At 40.7% G+C, this 19,103-nt stretch overlaps 1 protein-coding gene across 10 annotated transcripts in view; it reads right to left on the bottom strand.

Moving 5' to 3' along the window:
- DYNC2H1 (dynein cytoplasmic 2 heavy chain 1) overlaps nucleotides 1-19,103 on the bottom strand; it is a 355,486-nt gene that overhangs the window by 126,122 nt on the left and 210,261 nt on the right. For all 10 annotated transcript variants that reach the window (XM_047878737.1, XM_047878734.1, XM_047878738.1 and 7 more), the window contains 2 exons: nucleotides 14,080-14,288; nucleotides 11,360-11,464 (listed from right to left, as the gene is read on the bottom strand). In XM_047878737.1, the coding sequence (XP_047734693.1) occupies nucleotides 11,360-11,464; nucleotides 14,080-14,288 (314 nt within the window). The remainder of the gene's footprint in view (nucleotides 1-11,359; nucleotides 11,465-14,079; nucleotides 14,289-19,103) is intronic.

The raw sequence follows: 19,103 nt of genomic DNA, 5'->3' as shown, positions 1-19,103 counted from the left end.
AATTCCCTGGGCTTGCACCGATGGGTTAACAAGGCATAAAGAATTACAAAGCCATGGGGTGACCTCACCCAAGCCTGGGTAAACAAAATAAGATGGCCAGAATAAAGGAGGGACAGGCCAGGGACCCCAGAATAGAGAGGGAGGGGCAAAGGCCCCAGAACAGACAGGGGAGCAAAGGCACCCAATACAAAGGTATATGAGGTAAGCAAGATTAGGAATCAGGATGAAAATGCCCCCCAATTTAGTACTAGAGCAGAAATCTGCTTTCACAAGAGGAAAGGACCAAGTTAGATAAACAGGTAAATAGGGCTATAGACCACTGCGCTACGGGTGAAGCAGCCCAGAGCAGAGATGGTTAACAAAAGAAAAGGCGGCCTGTCAACCCTGAGGTTATCCCCCCTATCTGTCTCATCCCCTGGGCCAGCTAAGATACACAGACACGGCACCTTCTGCCTGCCGTTAATAACCATCTGCCCATCTGCCAGGTGCCAGGATTTTATATTGACCAAAACCCTAAACACTGTGTATCTTCAAAACCCTCCTTTTCTCTCGCATCCCCAAGTTAATGTTCCCAGTTTGTCTCTTTGTAAGCCTTTGTTTGTAAGCCTTCGTTTGTAAGCCTTCTGATCTTAATAAACACGGGACAAGGACCTTTATTAGGGGCTCTTGTTTTTTCCTGGATATTAGCCGTCTCTCTCTTTTAATCCTGTGTCCTGCTCTCTTGCTGGACAAGAGAGTACTTGAGACTTAGAGTCTATGACACTCCCTGATTTCAAACTATACCACCAAGTTGTAGTGATCAAAACAGTTTGGTACTGGCAAAAGTAGACTTACAGATCCATGGAAGAGAATGGAGAGACAAGAAGAGACCCACATGTATGTGGTTAATTAATTTACAACAAAGGAGGCAAGAATACCAAACGGAGAAAGGACAGTTTCTTCAGTAAATGGTGTTGGAAAATTGGACATCAAAATGGAAAATAATGAAATGACTTCTCTTATCCTCCACCCAACAAGTAACTAAAAATGTATTACAGACTTGAATTTAAAACGTGAAACCATCAAAGTCCTACAAGAAAACATAGTTGGTAGGTTCCTCAACATTGGTCTTAGTAGTATTTTTTGAATCTGACAACCACAAAAGCAAACAAAAGCAAAAATAAACAGACGGGACCACATCAAACTAAAAAGCTTTTTTACACAGTGAAGGAACCCATCAACAAACTGAAAAGGAACATACTGAATGGGAAGATATCTGCAAATCATATTATCTGATAAGGGGTCAGTATCCAAAATTTAGAAAGAACTCATAAAACTCAACACCAAAAACCAATGTGATTTAAAATTGGGCAGATGACCTGAATAGACCTTTTCCAAAGATGAAATACAGATGGCCAACAGACACATGAAAAGATGTTCAACATCACTCATCAGCAGGGAAATGCAAATCAAAACCACAATGAGATAGCACCTCACACCTACAAGAGTTGCTATTACCAAGAAAAAAAAAAAAATACATTGGTGAGGATGTGGAAACAAGGGAATCCTCGTGCACTACTGGGGGAATGTACATGGGGGTGACCACTTGGGAAAACAGTATGGAGCTTCCTCAAAAAATGAGAAATAGAAGTACCATACGATCCAGTAATGCCATGTCTGGGTATCTCCTCAAAGAAACTAAAAACAGTGAGTTGAAAATGCACCTTTTCAAATGCACCTCTACATTCACTGCAGCATTATTTACAACAGCCAAGATACAGTAACAATGTAAGTGTCCATTGATAGATGGATGGCTAAATAAAGATATGGTGAATAAATGTGTGCATACTTTATATAAGTATATATCATGATATATATGGAACATAATACATACATATAATGCAATACAAAGCCATGAAGAATGAGAGCTTGCCATGGAGACAACATGGATGTACCTTGAGGGTACTGTGCTAAAAGAAAGACAAATACTGTATGATTTCATATATATGTAGAATCTGAAAAAGAGAACAAAACCCAGACTCCTAGATGCAGAGAACAGAATGGTGGTTTCCAGAGAAGGTGAGGGTGGACAAAACTGGGTGACAGCGATGAAGAGGCACAAACCTCCAGTGACAGTTACGTGCTAGGGGTATAATATACAGCATGGGATCTAAAGTCAGTAATAGTGTATTCATTTTGTGTGGCAGCAGATAGTAGCTAGACTTATGGTGATCGGTTCTCAATTACACAAAAGTCAAATCATTACACTGTACAAATGAAACAGGATATTGTATGCAATTACAATTTTTAAAAAATGTTAAGAAGTTCAGAGAATAACCAGGAAAGTGGAAAAGTGGTGTTTAGGGTCAGTACAAACAAACATTTGTTAAAAAAATTCCCTTGGGTCCCGTAACACCTAGTCCATATAGAATTTCCCTGATGGCCTCAACATTTGTTTCAGATTGCTTGAATCAGTATCCACAAAAGGTCATGCAGTTTTATGTATTTAAGTCCCTTTAACATAGACCAGTTTCTCTGAGCTTCCTTTTTTTTTTTTTTTTTTTTTTGAATGTCATTAACAGGTTGATAAAACTGAGTCAGTTGTCCTGCAGAATGTCTCACATTCTGGATCCAGTGTTTTTAGTTTGTTCCCTTAACCCCTGGTGTTTCCTGATAACCAAAAAATTAGTTCTAAAATCTCGATCAGATTCAAGTTCACTTTTTTAGAAGACATTTTCAGGAAGCGTACTTCATCCTGTGACACATCAGGAGGCACAGGGAGCATGCTCGACTGCTGTCGGCATGCAGGCCGGTCCCTGAGTTCAAGTAGCACCAAATAATCTCTCTCTTGTAAATTTCCCCATCAATCTTCCAAGTAGTGGTTTCAAACTGGGAATCGTGATTTTATGAATCAGTGATTTTATTAAGATTTATAAAAATGATTTTTCAAATTCTGCCATTCCTTCCCTATTATTGAGAATTATTCAATAAAGAAAAACATTCTTTCTCAACTTTTCTTTCATGATCATGAAATACCATTCACAAGCAAAGATAAAAGTTTGTTTCCTTTTTAAGAGCTATTTTTCAAATGAAGAGGCATTTTTACTTCTTACTAAACGATAACACATGTAAGCAAAACATCAAATTTATAATATTGGTGAACTTAGCGTTTCTTTATAAACTTCCAAAAATAACAAATATGACATCATTGTGCAAGTCACAAAACTAAAGAGACTGAGAATGTCTTTTGATCCTTTTGTTTTTGTCTCGAGTGGTCTCAGAACTTGAAAAGTAGCAGGTACTCTAACAAGGACCAGCCTATACTTAACAGTCAGAAGTCGATACGTGGTGCAGGAAAGTACACACCACCTCTCTTTGCTGATGGCGCTGTTGGCGAAGCTGTTACTTACAAACAAGCTCCTGAAATATGAGGAAATACATTCAACAGAGAAGACCATCTGGGCTCCCTGATTCCAAAAAATAAATTTACCAGGAACTTGAGACTTCCCTAATAACTGATGAAAAAAGTTTTGAGTCAGGATAAGTGCAGCTGCCGAGTTCATAAAAGCCATTCAATCCAACATTGCTAAAATTATTATACTAGCGATTAATCCGCAATCTTAAGCAACAGAAACACCATCATTAAGAATGAACATAATCTGTATTTCCCTGATGAGGAGTGATGCTGAGCATCTTTTCATGTGCCTGTTAGCCATCTGGATGTCTTCTTTAGAGAAGTGTCTATTCATGACTTCTGCCCATTTCTTCACTGGATTGTTTATTTTTCGGGTGTGGAGTTTGGTGAGTTCTTTATAGATTTTAGATACTAGCCCTTTATCCGATATGTCATTTGCAAATATCTTTTCCCATTCTGTCGGTTGCCTTTTAGTGTTGTTGACTCTTTCCTTTGAAGTGCAGAAACTTTTTATCTTCATGAGGTCCCAATAGTTCATTTTTTGCTTTTAATTCCCTTCCCTTTGGAGATGTGTCAAGTAAGAAATTGCTGTGACTGAGGTCAGAGAGGTTTTTTTCCTGGTTTCTCCTCTACGGTTTTGATGGTTTCCTCACATTCAGGTCCTTCATCCATTTTGAGTTTATTCTGGTGAATGGTGTAAGAAAGTGATCTAGTTTCATTCTTCTGCATGTTGCTGTCCAGTTCTCCCAGCACCATTTGATAAAGAGTCTGTCTTTTTTCCATTGGATATTCTTTCCTGCTTTGTCAAAGATTAGTTGACCATCCACTTGTGGGTCCAATTCTGGAGTCTCTATTCTATTCCATTGGTCTATGTGTCTGTTTTTGTGCCAATACCATGCTGTCTTGAAGATGACAGCTTTGTAGTAGAGGCTAAAGTCTGGGATTGTGATGCCTCCTGCTTTGGTCTTCTTCTTCGATATTACTTTGGCTATTCGGGGTCTTTTGTGGTTCCATACAAATTTTAGGATTGCTTGTTCTAGCTTTGAGGAGAATGCTGGTGCAATTTTGATTGGGATTGCATTGAATGTGTAGATAGCTTTGGGTACTGTTGACATTTTAACAATTTATTCTTCCAACCCATGAGCACAGAATGTTTTTCCATTTCTTTGTATCTTCTTCAATTTCCTTCATAAGCTTTCTATAGTTTTCAGCATACAGATCTTTTATGTCTTTGGTTACGCTCATTCCTAGGTATTTTATGATTCTTGGTGCAATTGTGAATGGAATCAGTTTCTTTGTCTTTCTGCTGCTCCATTATTAGTGTATAAGAATGCAACTGATTTCTGTATATTTTGTATCCTGCAACTTTGCTGAATTCATGTATCAGTTCTAGCACACTTTTGGTAGAGTCTATCGGGTTTTCCATGTGTAATATCATGTCATCTGCAAAAAGTGAAAGCTTGACTTCATCTTTGTCAATTTCGATGCCTTTGATTTCCTTTTGTTGTCTGATTGCTGATGCTAGAACTTCCAACACTATGTTAAACAACAGCAGTGAGAGTGGACATCTCTGTCGTGCTCCTGATCTCAGGGGGAAAGCTCTCAGTTTTTCCCCCTGGAGGATGATATTAGCTGTGGGCTTTTCATAAATGGCTTTTATGATGTTTAAGTATGTTCCTTCTATCTCGACTTTCTCGAGGGTCATGCTAATTAACAAATCAGGAGACTATAGATCCTGGAGAGGATGTGGAGAAATGGGAACCCTCTTGCACTGTTGGTGGGAATGCAAACTTGTGCAGATGCTCTGGCAAACAGTGTGGAGGTTCCTCAAAAAATAAAAATAGATCTACCCTATGGCCCAGAAATAGCACTGCTAGGAATTTACCTAAGGGATACAGGAGTGCTGATGTATAAGGGCACTTGTACCCCAATATTTATAGCAGCAGTTTCAACAATAGCCAAATTATGGAAAGAGCCTAAATGTTCATCAACTGATGAATGGATAAAGAAATTGTGGTTTATATAGACAATGGAATGCTACTTGGCAATGAGAAAGAATGAAATATGGCCTTTTGTAGCATGTGGATGGAACTGGGGAGTGTTATGCTAAGTGAAATAAGTCATACAGAGAAAGACAAATACCATATGTTTTCACTCTTATGTGGATCCTGAGAAACTTAACAGAAGACCATGGGGGAGGGGAAGGAAAAAAAAAAAAGGTTAGAGATGGAGGGAGCCAAACCGCAAGAAACTCTTAAAAACTGAAAATAAAGTGAGGGTTGATGGGGGGTGGGAGGGAAGGGAAGGTGGGTGATGGGCACTGAGGAGGGCACCTGTTGGGATGAGCACTGGGTGTTGTATGGAAATCAATTTGACAATAAAATTTCATGATAAAAAAAAAGAAAAAAAAGAATGAACACAAATCCTTTTAAGAACTTTGCTATGAAGCTGCTATTGAGTCTTAAAGAATCATAAAGTTCTGGAACTTCACGCCATGTTAGGGGGAAAAAAAAACTGAATACGTAGCTCGCACTTAAAAATATATAGCTCTTGTAGGAAAATAAGTAAGCTACCTTAATTGAACTTCTTTTTCTAAATGAATTATAGCTAGTAAGGATTTCATCAGTAAAAGCTGCCTCCCCAAACTTGCTGGCAGTTTCGAGCAGCAGCACAGGCCTCCCTCCCACACCAGCTCTCTGGCAAGTCTTATCCCCCAAGGTCAGCGCCACACAGCAGGCCAGTTCCTAAGGTGGCTCAGTCACGAGGCTCATCATTGTGTGGCCCCCCGCTGCCCCTGCTGCCTCCTGGCCTCACATCCCACCATGTCGCTCCCTCCAAATGGGCTGCAGACACATCTGTCTCACTGCTGTCCCTGCACTTAAAAATCAGGGATGGCCCATAAATACACAGAAGGATATTCAATCTCAAAAATAAGAAATACAAGCTAAGACCACACCAAGATAGCAGTGTAACCCATCAGTTTAACAAATATGAAGGCATCCAAAAATACCACCTGGTGGGAATTAAAGGGTGTGGACACAAGACCTTCTGGGGACAGTGTACAGTAGCACAGAACTGAAACCACGCGCACACGGTCCATTTGGGGATGCACATCGTGAGAAACTCCTGCACTCGACAGACCATGAGACGTACACACAGGTACACAGCAACATCGTGTGTAGCAGTGCATCATTTACATAATTATATGTACACTATGTAATATACATAATGTTATGTATGATTACACTGCAGTAATAATGAATGAAACTACAGCTAAGCTAGTGACCTACACACCTTAGAAAAATAATGTAAAATGAGATATGCTAGTCCTAGAATACCACATGAAAGACACTGTTTTATAATTTAAAAATTAGCGGGGCACCTGGGTGGCTCAGTCGCTTAAGCATTCAACTTCGGCTCAGGTCATGATCTTATGGTTCATGAGTTCGAGCCCCGCGTCGGGCTCTGTGCTGACAGCTCAGAGGCTAGAGCCTGCTTCACATTCTGTGTCTCCCTCTCTCCACCCCCGGCTCCCCCTGCCGACCGCGCTCTCTCTCTCTCTCTCTCTCTCTCTCTCTCAAAAATAAACAATTTGTTTATTTTTGAGAGAGAGAGACAGAGAAAGAGACAGAGCATGAACGAGGGAGGGTCAGAGAGAGAGGGAAACACAGAATCTAAAGCAGGCTCCAGGCTCCAAGCTGTCAGCAAGGAGCCCGACGCGGGGCTCCAACTCACAGACTGTGAGATCATGACCTGAGCTGAAGTCGGAAGCTCAACTGACTGAGCCACCCAGGCGCCCCTAAAAAAAATTTTTTTAATTATCTAAAGGAAGCAATATACTTGTAAGAACAAGTGTGTGTGTGTAAATGCATGCATGTAATACAAGTGTTTAAGAAGTACAAAGGTATTAAAGAAGTTTAAAACAAAAGTGAATGGTAGCTCCTTTAGCAGAAAGGGAGATGAACAGAAGAATCTTGTAAGTTGATTTAAGCTATTGGTAATATCCTTGTTCTTGCTTGTTGCTTCATGAGTCTCATTACATCATCATACTTTTTAATATGAATTATAGGGGCACCTGGGTGGCGCAGTCGGTTAAGCGCCCGACTTCAGCCAGGTCACGATCTCGCGGTCCATGAGTTCGAGCCCCGCGTCAGGCTCTGGGCTGATGGCTCGGAGCCTGGAGCCTGTTTCCGATTCTGTGTCTCCCTCTCTCTCTGCCCCTCCCCCGTTCATGCTCTGTCTCTCTCTGTCCAAAAAAATAAACTTTGAAAAAAAAAATTAAAAAAAAAAAAATGAATTATATATATTTATATATATAAATGTTACATATGTAATCTTTTATATAGATCAAAGACAGTGTTTTGAAAAGATAGTAAAAATTTCAGAACTAAAGAAACACACACAGGTCCTGCAGAAACATGCATCTTAAGAGAAAAATGAAGCCCATTCAAAGGAGAAGTAATACTAAGGTTTGCGGGAAGTTGCTATTTACAGTAAGTCTGAAAGGCCTTTGTGATGATGTCACCTAAAGGGAATAAAAGAGCAAGCCACGCAGATATCCAGGGATGAACGAATATGAGGATTTTGTGCGACTCAGAATAGCAACGTGAGAAATTCTCAGTTTCTCACAACTGTAGTACAGATGCTTTCAAAGTTGAGGGTGCCTATGAATTCATGCCAAAACAGATTCCAAAGCCCCGCTCCTCAACAGTCCAATTTTACACATCTTGGATGCTGCTTAGCAATCCACCTATTGAAGATAAACTTGCCAAATAATTCTCATGTAAGTGGCCAGCACCACCACCCTCAGACATTTTCCAAGCTTTAACTTAGAAAAACAATTATGTCAGTGTGAGGATTAATCTACATCCGCAATCGTGGGTGAACAGTTAAATATAAAAAGAGGGAAAGAAAAGAAAAAAGAAACGGTAAAGACATGGGTCTGTTGCTTTTACAGTGATAAGGAGACAAATCTGGGAAAAAGAAAGAGAAAACAACAGATTTGGATCTCTGAGATCTTACAGACCGATGGCCCGTTGTTGTGAAGGGAACAGTAATGTAAAGAGGTAGAGTCACAGACCGGGGCTGGGTGTCACTGGAGCAGACAAGTGCGCGTGGTTACGGACCACAGCTCCCACAAGAACCAAGTAGATACCCTTGTTACTTCTCCGAGTACTTCATTCTGGCTTTGAGGTTTCACCAATATGGTTAAAGCCTCACATTCCTTATCGATTTTACATACCTTAATATCCAATTTCTGGTGGGAATTTTTAATCCCCAAGCCTTAGAAATACTATGAGGTTCCTTCATCCATCACGTGGTCTTATTCACTTGTTTGCAGCTGTAATTTTTTATGCCGCTACTTTCTCAATTCTTTGCAAAGTGAATGAACATTTGTAGCGACTACCTGATCTCCACCAGCCTCAGTGCCAGATGCTGTCCCACTGCACACACTACGTGGGCAGGAGTCACGGTGGCCCCTCTTCTACACAGCCTCATCCTCTACGAGTTTAAGGTATCACCATGAGTTTAAGATACGCAGGTACCACGGTATTTAGATCAACAATGGACACAAATTCTACTTAGTCTTGTAATCAATATTCACTATAAAATCACGATGGCACTTTTGAATCACAATGAAGAAGTGGTACATCTTTCATGAAGCAGTGAATTAGGGAATTATTTCTGTAAAAACTGTTGCTTGCGCTAAAGACTCTTAAGTCTAGCTATAAAGCAATTTCTAAGCTCTGAAGGATTCCTGAGAATACAGATGCCGGATAATACTCCACGGGCAGTTGATTTAAACTGCATTACATTTTAATGTCAAGATACTTGAGATTTTCTTAACTTTTCAAATATTTCATTAATTTATTCACTTATCTTCCAGACTTCCCATTCATAAAGTTTATTAAAACACATGTTTGTGATTAAGATATGACCTGAGTTCCTAGGTCAACAGGTGACAAAATGCAAAAAAGACTATTTTACCAAAGACGTTTACCTAGCGAAAGGGTTTTTCTCCCCCACGAAAAGGAGGCGCTGCGAAACAGGAAACCTCTATGGAGAGAAGTATGGACTCTCATGATGGAAGAGGGCTGGAACCGCCGTGGGGGCAGGCCGGGCCGTGTGCACGTGAACTCATGCTCACTGACCCGGTTCGTTCACCTACTAAGAGTGTGATCCTGGGAAAAATAATCTCCTGTGGCCTCGATCTTCTCAACTGTAAAGTGAGTTCAATAATGACCCTCATATCACAGTATTGTTTTCAGAGTTAAATGAGGTAATACATGTAAAGTGCTTATTAGCAAAGCCAAATTCGGAAGGCAGGTAAGTACGAAACTATCACCACCACTACCACCCACACTACCATCGTCATGATAAACGTGTATTAACAAGGACCTAAACGACACTATGTGGGAGAATACAAAAATCACGATTTAAAAAAGACCTAAGTAAAGCTATTGACTGACACTGCTTAGTAATATGATGTCAGGAGTGCACACAGTACAGGACATCATTTTAGGAAAACTAACTGTTCTGAGACAAAAGGGATTCTACAAACCAGTTTTCGAATCTATTTTTCTCCTTGCTCCTAATGTCTTATGACCAGAACTAGCCTTCATTTCCTCAAAACATCCTAATTTTCTCCTTTATTCCCAGATCATGATTCTTATACAATGCCTACGTGATTCATGCTTCCACTATTAAATCTGGGAGGAGCCTCTGGCTGAAACATCCCGTGTAAAGCACACTAGGCGATCCTGTGATGCACCGCCTCAAGCAATCACACCTGGCTAGCATTGAGAAGACCAGGAAAACATGTCATTAGAATCCTGTTAACTTGCAAGCTGCTTATTCATTCCATTTCCTCATTTTTTCTTTCTTAAAAAGGAAACGCCAACACTGACCTAAACAAAAAAATCGTAAAATGCCAAAAGATGGCTTAAAAATGCAATGTTGGATGTTAAATGAAAGGCATGCCAGGTAAAATAACAGACACTGAAAAATAGTCTTTAGTCATTTTCCAAAGAAATTATTTCAATCTTTTGAATTCTTGACACACGCAGTAAGGAAGGCCAATACATTTTCTAATAATTAAGGAAGTTTTGACTCTTCTGCAGTATCCTGTTATGTTTAAAAAGGTTTATCTTACATAGAAAGGTGCAAAGAAGATGTTTACAGCAGCACTATCGACAACAGCCAAAATACGGAGAGAGCCCAACTGTTCCTCGACTGATGAATGGATAAAGGAGATGTGGTGTGTACACACACACACACACACACACACACACACACACACACACACGAATATTACTCAGGCATCAAAGAGAATGAAATCTTGCCATTTGCAATGACGTGGATGGAACCAGAGTGTGTTATGCTAAGTGAAATAAGTCAGTCAGAGAAAGACAAATCTCATAGGATCTCACTCATGTGTGGAATCTAATAAATAAAACAAGTGAACAAAAGGAAAAGAGAGGGCAACAAGAAGCAGACTCCTCACTCTAGAGATCACACTGCTGGTCACCAGAGGGGAGGTGGGTGGGGGATGGGGGTGAAGGAGGGCACTTGTGGTGACACACACCAGGTGATGTGTGCAAGTGTTCAGTCACAACATTGTACATCTGAAACTAGTACTACACTGTATGGTTAAAAATTCGGGAATTGGCATTTAAAAACTTAAAAAAAAGCAGCCTGAAAATAATCACAAGAGGTAAAATACATGTATTTTGGATGAGGCAATAGTGTTCAGTGTGTTATTTTACTGATTTTAACAAATCTCTTAATATAGAGCCATTTGGCTCCTTTAAAATTTATTTAGGGTGGGACCGGAATGTACTGTGCTAAATAAAATAAAAATTTTCAGTATGAGCTTGTGGGGTCTGTAGATTAAAGCAAGTCTCATGCTGTTGCTCTCAGGCTCCCGAGCGACATTTCCCTCCAGCACCCCTTGTCCTAGGTTACCTGAGAACTGATCATGCGCTGGGCCGAGCGAGCAATGTTGGCAGGAAGACCGAAGAAACTAGGCTTGTCATCCTCCGGAAGCTTTTCGATGAGAGCACGGTAGTCCTAAATGTGAACAAGTGGAAACCAGCTTGTCGGTAAGCACTGAACTTACAACCACTGAAATCAGATACTGGCAAGTACTGAAGTATTGGTTATTCACATGATTACGCTTTCCAGGTCAATCTCCCTTTCAGTCTGGGTAACACTCAGTCATCTTCAGAAAATATGCTCATTACCACTTGTTCATCCCTAGCTTATGTGATACTGGATTTTTTACATTCAACTCCGCACATTCGAAGGGACCCTGTACTTATTAAACCGAACTACCTGAGTGGCTGTGGCTACTGTGTCAGATGTCACATAACATGTTTCCAGGAAAGCCCCGTGATTACTTACCATGCGTCCGACCCACGACCGATGTGCAGAGCGCAGCTCCACTTACCCTAAGATAAATATTCCTGACACCCCAGAAACCTCCATACGCTTACTCTGGAAAGCAAAAAGCTCTCTGTAAACACTTTCCATAAAGCCATTACACAGTCAGTCCTCAGTCCGCTGGTGAAGTGTAATGAAATGCACTGATAATCCTCTCATTTCACCCCAAATTACTGTCAGCATTGCAAAGGCTCAATTTACCAAGCACAGTTAGAGTCAAAACTCTAGATGAGAAACCTAAGTGTGGACCAAGAGGGAGAATTTATTCGGTTTGGCTCAAGGTTAAGACCTGTTTTGTTTGCTTGCTGTCAGGAAGAACGAATTATTTTCAAGGGGACACTGCGTGTGCATCTACACCATTCTTGCTGAACTAGGAGGAACAGCTGTTAAAGAGACTCCAGCATTCTTTCCCATCCTTGGCGGCTGTCTGACAACTATTTCCAGGGCAACAGTTGAACTCCAGGAAGCCCAGGGCCTGCAAAACTGTCAAATTTTGGAAAGGCATGCTTTTTTTTTTTTTTTTGGAAATCTTTCCCATCCTGTCTGTAAGCGAACACTGGTTAACTTCGTCAAACCATCGAATCCCAATACATAGAGGGGTGTAAGCACGTGCGTACAGGAGCACCCAGGGCAGGCTTGTATATGCGTGTGCAGTGTAGGGCACACGCAGGTGTCGTCACCCGCCCGGGAAGCTCTGGCTTCCTCCTTCTGTAGGACTCTACTAGACAGAAAGCCGAACACTGATTCTCACAAATCATCCTATAAATACAGAGCAACTTTTGTCTATCACTTCCCTTTGTTCATTTCAAAATGGCTGTCAACCTCTCTCATCTCTACTGGCTACGTCTGCTCTCCCCGACAACTGTACACCGACACGTTTCTTCCGTAACATGCAGCTGCACGTCCACACGGATTTCTCCGCACTTCGAGGCAAAAGGATATACATACACCCCATGAGAGCGTTTACGCAAAGCTCAAAAACAAGTGAAACTAACGTCGGTATTAGAAGGGCCTCATCTGTGAGGGGGACGTGGCAATGACAGGGGGCAGGAGGAGAACATGTGGGGAGCTGGACACGTTTTGTTTCCGGATCCCAGCACTGGTTACACTCACATGCTCAGCGTATAAAATTCACTGCCAAGGACATTAATGATGTGCACTTTCTGTGGGGCTTTTACTTTTCAGTTTAAACCTCAAATAGAGAGGGGAGACCAGTCAGTGCACTGTGTGAAATGAGCATGCCATGAATAGCCATGTGACACCTCTATTTGCTGGGTGAGGCCCTCTCGCTAGGAGGTCAGCCCCACAGACGCCCCCGGTGCCCACACGGTCTGGAACAGGGCCACCGGCAGGCACACAGATATTTGGGGGCGCTTAGTCATGTACTGAATACATGACTAAATGAGTGAAAGATACTGAAAAACAAAACAGACGGGATACTTAACAGGTAAGACATTTGGTAATATATTCAATATTGATTTCGAAACTTTTACTTTTGACAATTATGTCACTGAAACAAAAGAATCTTCTTGAAAAATACTTAGATGACACAAAAAAATGCATAATTCCGAGAGAAGTATACAACTGAATATGTATCCCTGTAATTCATGAAGAGATAAATGATTTTAATGTTCTAGGACATTATTTGGACTTTAAGCCAAGATAAGTTTGAGGCCACATAAACGAGACTTGACATCTTCGGGCCACATTTTGCGCTACTTTGTGGAAAAGAGGACTTCATCCTACCGGCTTTTGTGGGATGACTCAAGGTGGAAAGCTCCAGCTGGCTAAAGTAAATACCCCTCAATGACAACGTTACTACCAGAGCCACCAAGAGTGTAACCCTCATATGGTTAGAGCTGATTTAAATTTATAAGCCAGCAAATGAAGACAGATTTGTTAAAGAGTGTTGGACTTCTTTCAGTTTCTTCTTTCTTTCAGTTTTGGAACTCATGGACCCTCTCCTTGTGGATCTTCACAGTGCTCTTACATTTGTAACATTTCCCTTGGCCACTCCCTCCAAGATTTCCCTACACACTGCATTCGGTTATCATCAATCAATCTCCTGTAAGTATTCACAAGTGTGGAAGACACCAGAAATAGGCCGCACAGTGCATAACAATAACCCATAGTTGTGAAAGGGAATTACTTGTGCATTTGAAAATAAACATGTATGTATTCAACAATTTAAGAAAAGGATTCAGGTATTTGGGAATAGATTACACACGATGAATTTTACCTACCAGAATGCTGCAGGATTTGGGGAGAGATATGGAATATGGAAAAACACTTTTCTTGTTCCTTTGGTTTGAAACATCAATTATTGAAGAATTAAAAAACTGTTTCAGGTATGACTGAAGAACTCTAAGGTCAAAATAGTTATCTATGCGTCCGCCATAAATAGCATTTTCAAGTAAACCGTGTAAAAATTCCCACTGAACATCTTTGGTACCTAGAATTTTAAAGCAAACTTTTATTAGCTTTATTTCTAACATATTAGAAATATTCTAAAAATATTCTAAATTATTCTGAGATATTAACTAAATTCTTGGCTCCAGTTATATTTATAGGATATGACAATATACATTTAACCAAGTTAAATCATTCCTTACAATCTCACTAATATTTATGTAAAGCTCATTAATACATTCTTAATAATAATTAATATTAATATAATCATAGAATGGCTAGTATGTATTGAGATTTAAGCAAGTAAAATTCCCCAAATGTCACTTAAGCCTCATAACATAGAAATATTGAAAAGATCTAATTATACTGATGAATAAATTGAGGAATAGAGGCTGAGTGACCAAAATCAGAAAGTCACTCAGTCCCAAAGATCTGGACCCAAAGCTGTACTCTTATCGACCACACAGCACTGCCTCCTCAGATGGGAAAGTCCTATTTAGAATATATCCAAAGCCTATTTTTATATAACGATGAAAATCTCAGTTCATAAAAAAAAAACTGAATAAGGAAACTTGAAAAAATCACTTCACATATTGTAATCTTCTAAATGTCCTGATTTTAACAGTCAACTGTCCATTTCCTATTCTAGTAAAGAAATGTAGTATAAAACAACACGAGACTCTCAAGTCATTATTTCATTCTGCGACAAAAGCATTCTCTTAACCACAGTTCAGTGGTAATTTTAAAACGTAAGAATTAAACCTCGCGTCCGCAGTAACTATAGGAAACCATTACATTTATAGTGGCTGGTTCCCCTCACTACCAGCAGGGCTGGTCTAGTTGCATTTGATTACTGTAAAGTCCGAGATCGCACAAAGATGGATGTCTGTGCTATTTCAGGCCACAGCACACAGGTGATCGAGGTGGCCTCCCGCAGGACAGGGCGTCTGCAGCATGGAAGACTGATTAAAGTTGCTTCTTGCCTACATCTTATGATCAAAAGTGGCCAAACAGCTATAACAAGGGACTTCACCAGGACTCCATTTTCTAGTGCTACCTTGCTGTTTACTAAGTAATAGATTAGTAATGGAAAAGCCATTCATGCATAGGTAGGCCACCAGGGCACAGAGAAACATTAATGGACCTTCAATCTTTAAAATACAACTAACTATTATGTAAAATATATTTTATATAACTTTTAAGACCTTATGTGTCTTACACCCACTGTTCTCAAGGTGAGTTTTAAGATTAAAAAACCAGAACTGAAATCATAGCAATAGCAAAAACAGTCAATTACTGCTAACTTACTCAATACAGTCAATGTACTAAATATCAAATGCTTCATGGGGGCTTTTCTCATTCAACCTTCTCAAAAATTGAATCAATGGGGGCGCCTGGGTGGTGCAGTCGGTTAAGCGTCCGACTTCAGCCAGGTCACGATCTCGCGGCCCGTGAGTTCGAGCCCCGCGTCAGACTCTGGGCTGATGGCTCAGAGCCTGGAGCCTGTTTCCGATTCTGTGTCTCCCTCTCTCTCTGCCCCTCCCCCGTTCATGCTCTGTCTCTCTCTGTCCCAAAAATAAATAAATGTTGAAAAAAAAAATTAAAAAAAAAAAATTGAATCAATGGACATGCATCTGCTATCACCCTATTTTACAGATCAGGAAACTCAGGCATCAAGATTATACATGTGGCCCGGGTCTTATGAGCTACATAATTTCTCACCCATATAATTAGAGCTTTTTCCTTTTTTTGTACTTAATTGTGTACATGCGAAGAAATTCTAGAATCCTAAGATTATACAGTTAGATTTTTACCATGAGATGCACTATCACTTTAAAGCACGGGCCTCTTATTCACAACAACTCAATGGTGTGATATGTGTAAAAAATAATGTGAGGCTATTAATTAACTCCATCACAAGTGTCAAACATAATGACAAATCATTCAAACTCCTTGTTTTGGTATCCTCATCCTCAAAGGGCACTAATAATGATGATCTCATAGTGATACTATAAAAATAAAATAAAGTTTAAGGCATTTTGAAAAATTATGGAAATAGCCCAAGTGTCCACTGACTAATGAATGGATAGAGAAGTTGTGGTGTATGTATACAATGGAATATTCCTCAACCATCAAAAAGAATGAAATTTTGCCATTTGCAAGGACATGGATGGAACTAGAATGTATTATGCTAAGCACAATTAGAGAAAGACAAATATCATATGATTTCGTTCATATGTGGAATTTAAGAAACAAAACAGATGAACTTACGGGAAGTTGGGAATAAAAAGAGGAGGGGAAAAAACCACAAGAGACTCTTAACGACAGAGAACAAACTGAGGGTCGATGGAGGAAAGAGGGTGGGGGATGGGCTAGATTAGTGATGGGGACTAAGGAGAGCACCTGTGATGAGCACTGGGCATTGTGTGTAAGTGATGAATCACTAAATTAAGTTCCTGAAACCAACACTACAGTGCATATTAATTGGAATTTATTTATTTTTAAAGTTTATTTATTTATTTTAGAGAGAGAGACAGAGTGCGAGCGAGCAAGCGAAGGAGTGAGAATGAGTAAACACAAGCCAGGGGGGAGCAGAGAGAAAGGGAGAATCCCAAGAAGGCTCCATGCTGTCACCACAGAGCCTGGCGTAGGACTTTATCTCATGAATCATGAGATCATAACCTGAGCTGAAACCAAGTCAGAGGCTTAACCGACTGAGCCACCCAGGTGCCCCTAACTAAAAGGAATTTAAAGAAACATTTGAGGGGCACCTGGGTGGCTCAGTCAGTTAAGCGTCCGACTTCAGCTCAGGTCATGATCTCGCAGTTTGTGGGTTCAAACCCCATGTCGGGTTTTATGCTGACAGCTGGGAGCCTGGAGCCTGGTTCAGATTTTGTGTCTCCCTCTCTCTGTCCCTACTCCGTTCACACTCTGTCTCTTTCACTCTCAAAAATAAATAAACATTAAAAATTTTAAAGAAAAACTTGAACATACAAAGAAAAAGGAAAATGACCAAGTTTCAATGCAAGCTAAAGTCTTAGTACATACTGTATTAATACTGAAAACAATCACTTGAAGAGTCAGAAAAGTGGCTACCCTTGGCAAGCACTAGGGCACTGTGGGGTCATGTGTATCAAGGAGCAGGGGAGGCGCTTCTGGAAGGTTGGTAACACTCTGTTGAACTGGGGTTAATTACAAAGATTCAACATATGCCCATTTACTAAATTTTAAGTTCATATACACTTTTACCACGTGTAATTGAGAAATCTGTACCATGCAGAAAAACTCACTTAGAATATTATTTGGCATTCACTAATGGTGAACAAACGAATGTCCCACCTACCCCTACATACAGACTCAACACAAACATATCCAAATTGTTACTGAAGGTAGCAGCGAGATCACCACCACCCCACAGGACCCACATGTCCACCGACAGAAGTCACATGATCAAAGAATGACACACTATATTGCACTGAGAATAAATGACCTGTACCTGCATGTAACCATACAGATGAATCTCTCAAGACGACGTGAACTGAAAGAACCTAAGGACTAAGCAGTACGTGACGTACGATCCCAGCTGTACGAACACAGGCAAAATTGCTGTATATAGTTAAGAGATAGATGCCTGGTGTTTACCACAGGAGCGGAGGGACAGGGCAGTGGGGGTGGCGGTGGGGGTTGGGGATGGTCATGACCGTAAGGCAGCATAAGATAGAGTGGAATCAGAATTACTGGTGATGTTATTTCTTGATTAAGGTGCTGGCTACATGAGACTGCTCATTTTCTGGAAATTTCACTGAGATATGATCTTATAAGTACTTTTTGTACATATATCATTTAAAACTTTAATGTCATAAACATATAAATTAAACTGGGACTTGGCTACATACTAGATGTCCATCCCTATCATTCTGCCAAAGATATGCTACAGAATAATTTCTGGTGTCTGATATTAATTCAACTAACAATAACTGAGTGTCTACTCTGGGTCCTGCTACAGGCATTAAGGACATACAGCCAAAAACTTTGCTTTAAGGTAGATGGCGCTCTAGTGGGGATAGATGAACAAGGTCGCACTGACATGCTCCAACAACGCAACAGAACAAGTGGGTAGAGAAGAGCTTTTACAATGACTTAGATTTGGTGGTAACGCAAAGCTTTTCTGAAGAAGAGCCCCGAAGCGGAGATGTGAACAAAGGGATCATGTAGAGGTCTGGGACAGAGGCACTTCAGAAGAGCACCCACCAAGAACTTCAGTGAGAACAGGCCTGGCCTGTCAGAGGAAAAGAAAGGACTAAGGTGGCTGTAGGTTTTAAACAGAGACGACGTGTACCTCATTTTACTTTTCTCAACGCTTGGTTTACACGTGGCGAATGTTTCAGAGAGCGCTGATCACAAAGAAGCCTGCATAAGTGGCTCTTCTCGGACCAGCAAGCACTGAGGAGGCTGAGTCAGTGAGGAGAATCGGGATCTGGTTTGGACATAGAAGGGACAGAAATTGTCCAGACACTGGACATTTAAGGATGAGAAAAAGAACCCAGGTGGTTCACAGGTTCTGACCCTGAACAAACACACGACTGGTGGTGGTGTTTACTGAAACGGAGGATTCAGGGAAGGGCTTGGTGGGGCTGCAGGGGCATTTTTAAGTTTGAGATCCCTATGAATATATTCTCTCCTCCAACCCATCCCTGCTCTAAACCCTCGCGTCCCCTGCCGTGCCCCTGCACCCCTGCACAATACACATCAGAGGGCAGAGGGCAGGATGGCCTCAACCGATCACATCACGTGATCTTGTCTATTACAGTCTATTATTTGCACCTTGATCCTTAACTCCTACTTAACCATAAGTTTA

The sequence above is a fragment of the Prionailurus viverrinus genome, chromosome D1, assembly GCF_022837055.1.
Source record: "Prionailurus viverrinus isolate Anna chromosome D1, UM_Priviv_1.0, whole genome shotgun sequence".
Lineage (NCBI taxonomy): Eukaryota > Metazoa > Chordata > Mammalia > Carnivora > Felidae > Prionailurus > Prionailurus viverrinus.
The sequence above is the reverse complement of the archived record's forward strand: the minus strand, read 5'-3'. Positions and strand labels throughout refer to the sequence as shown.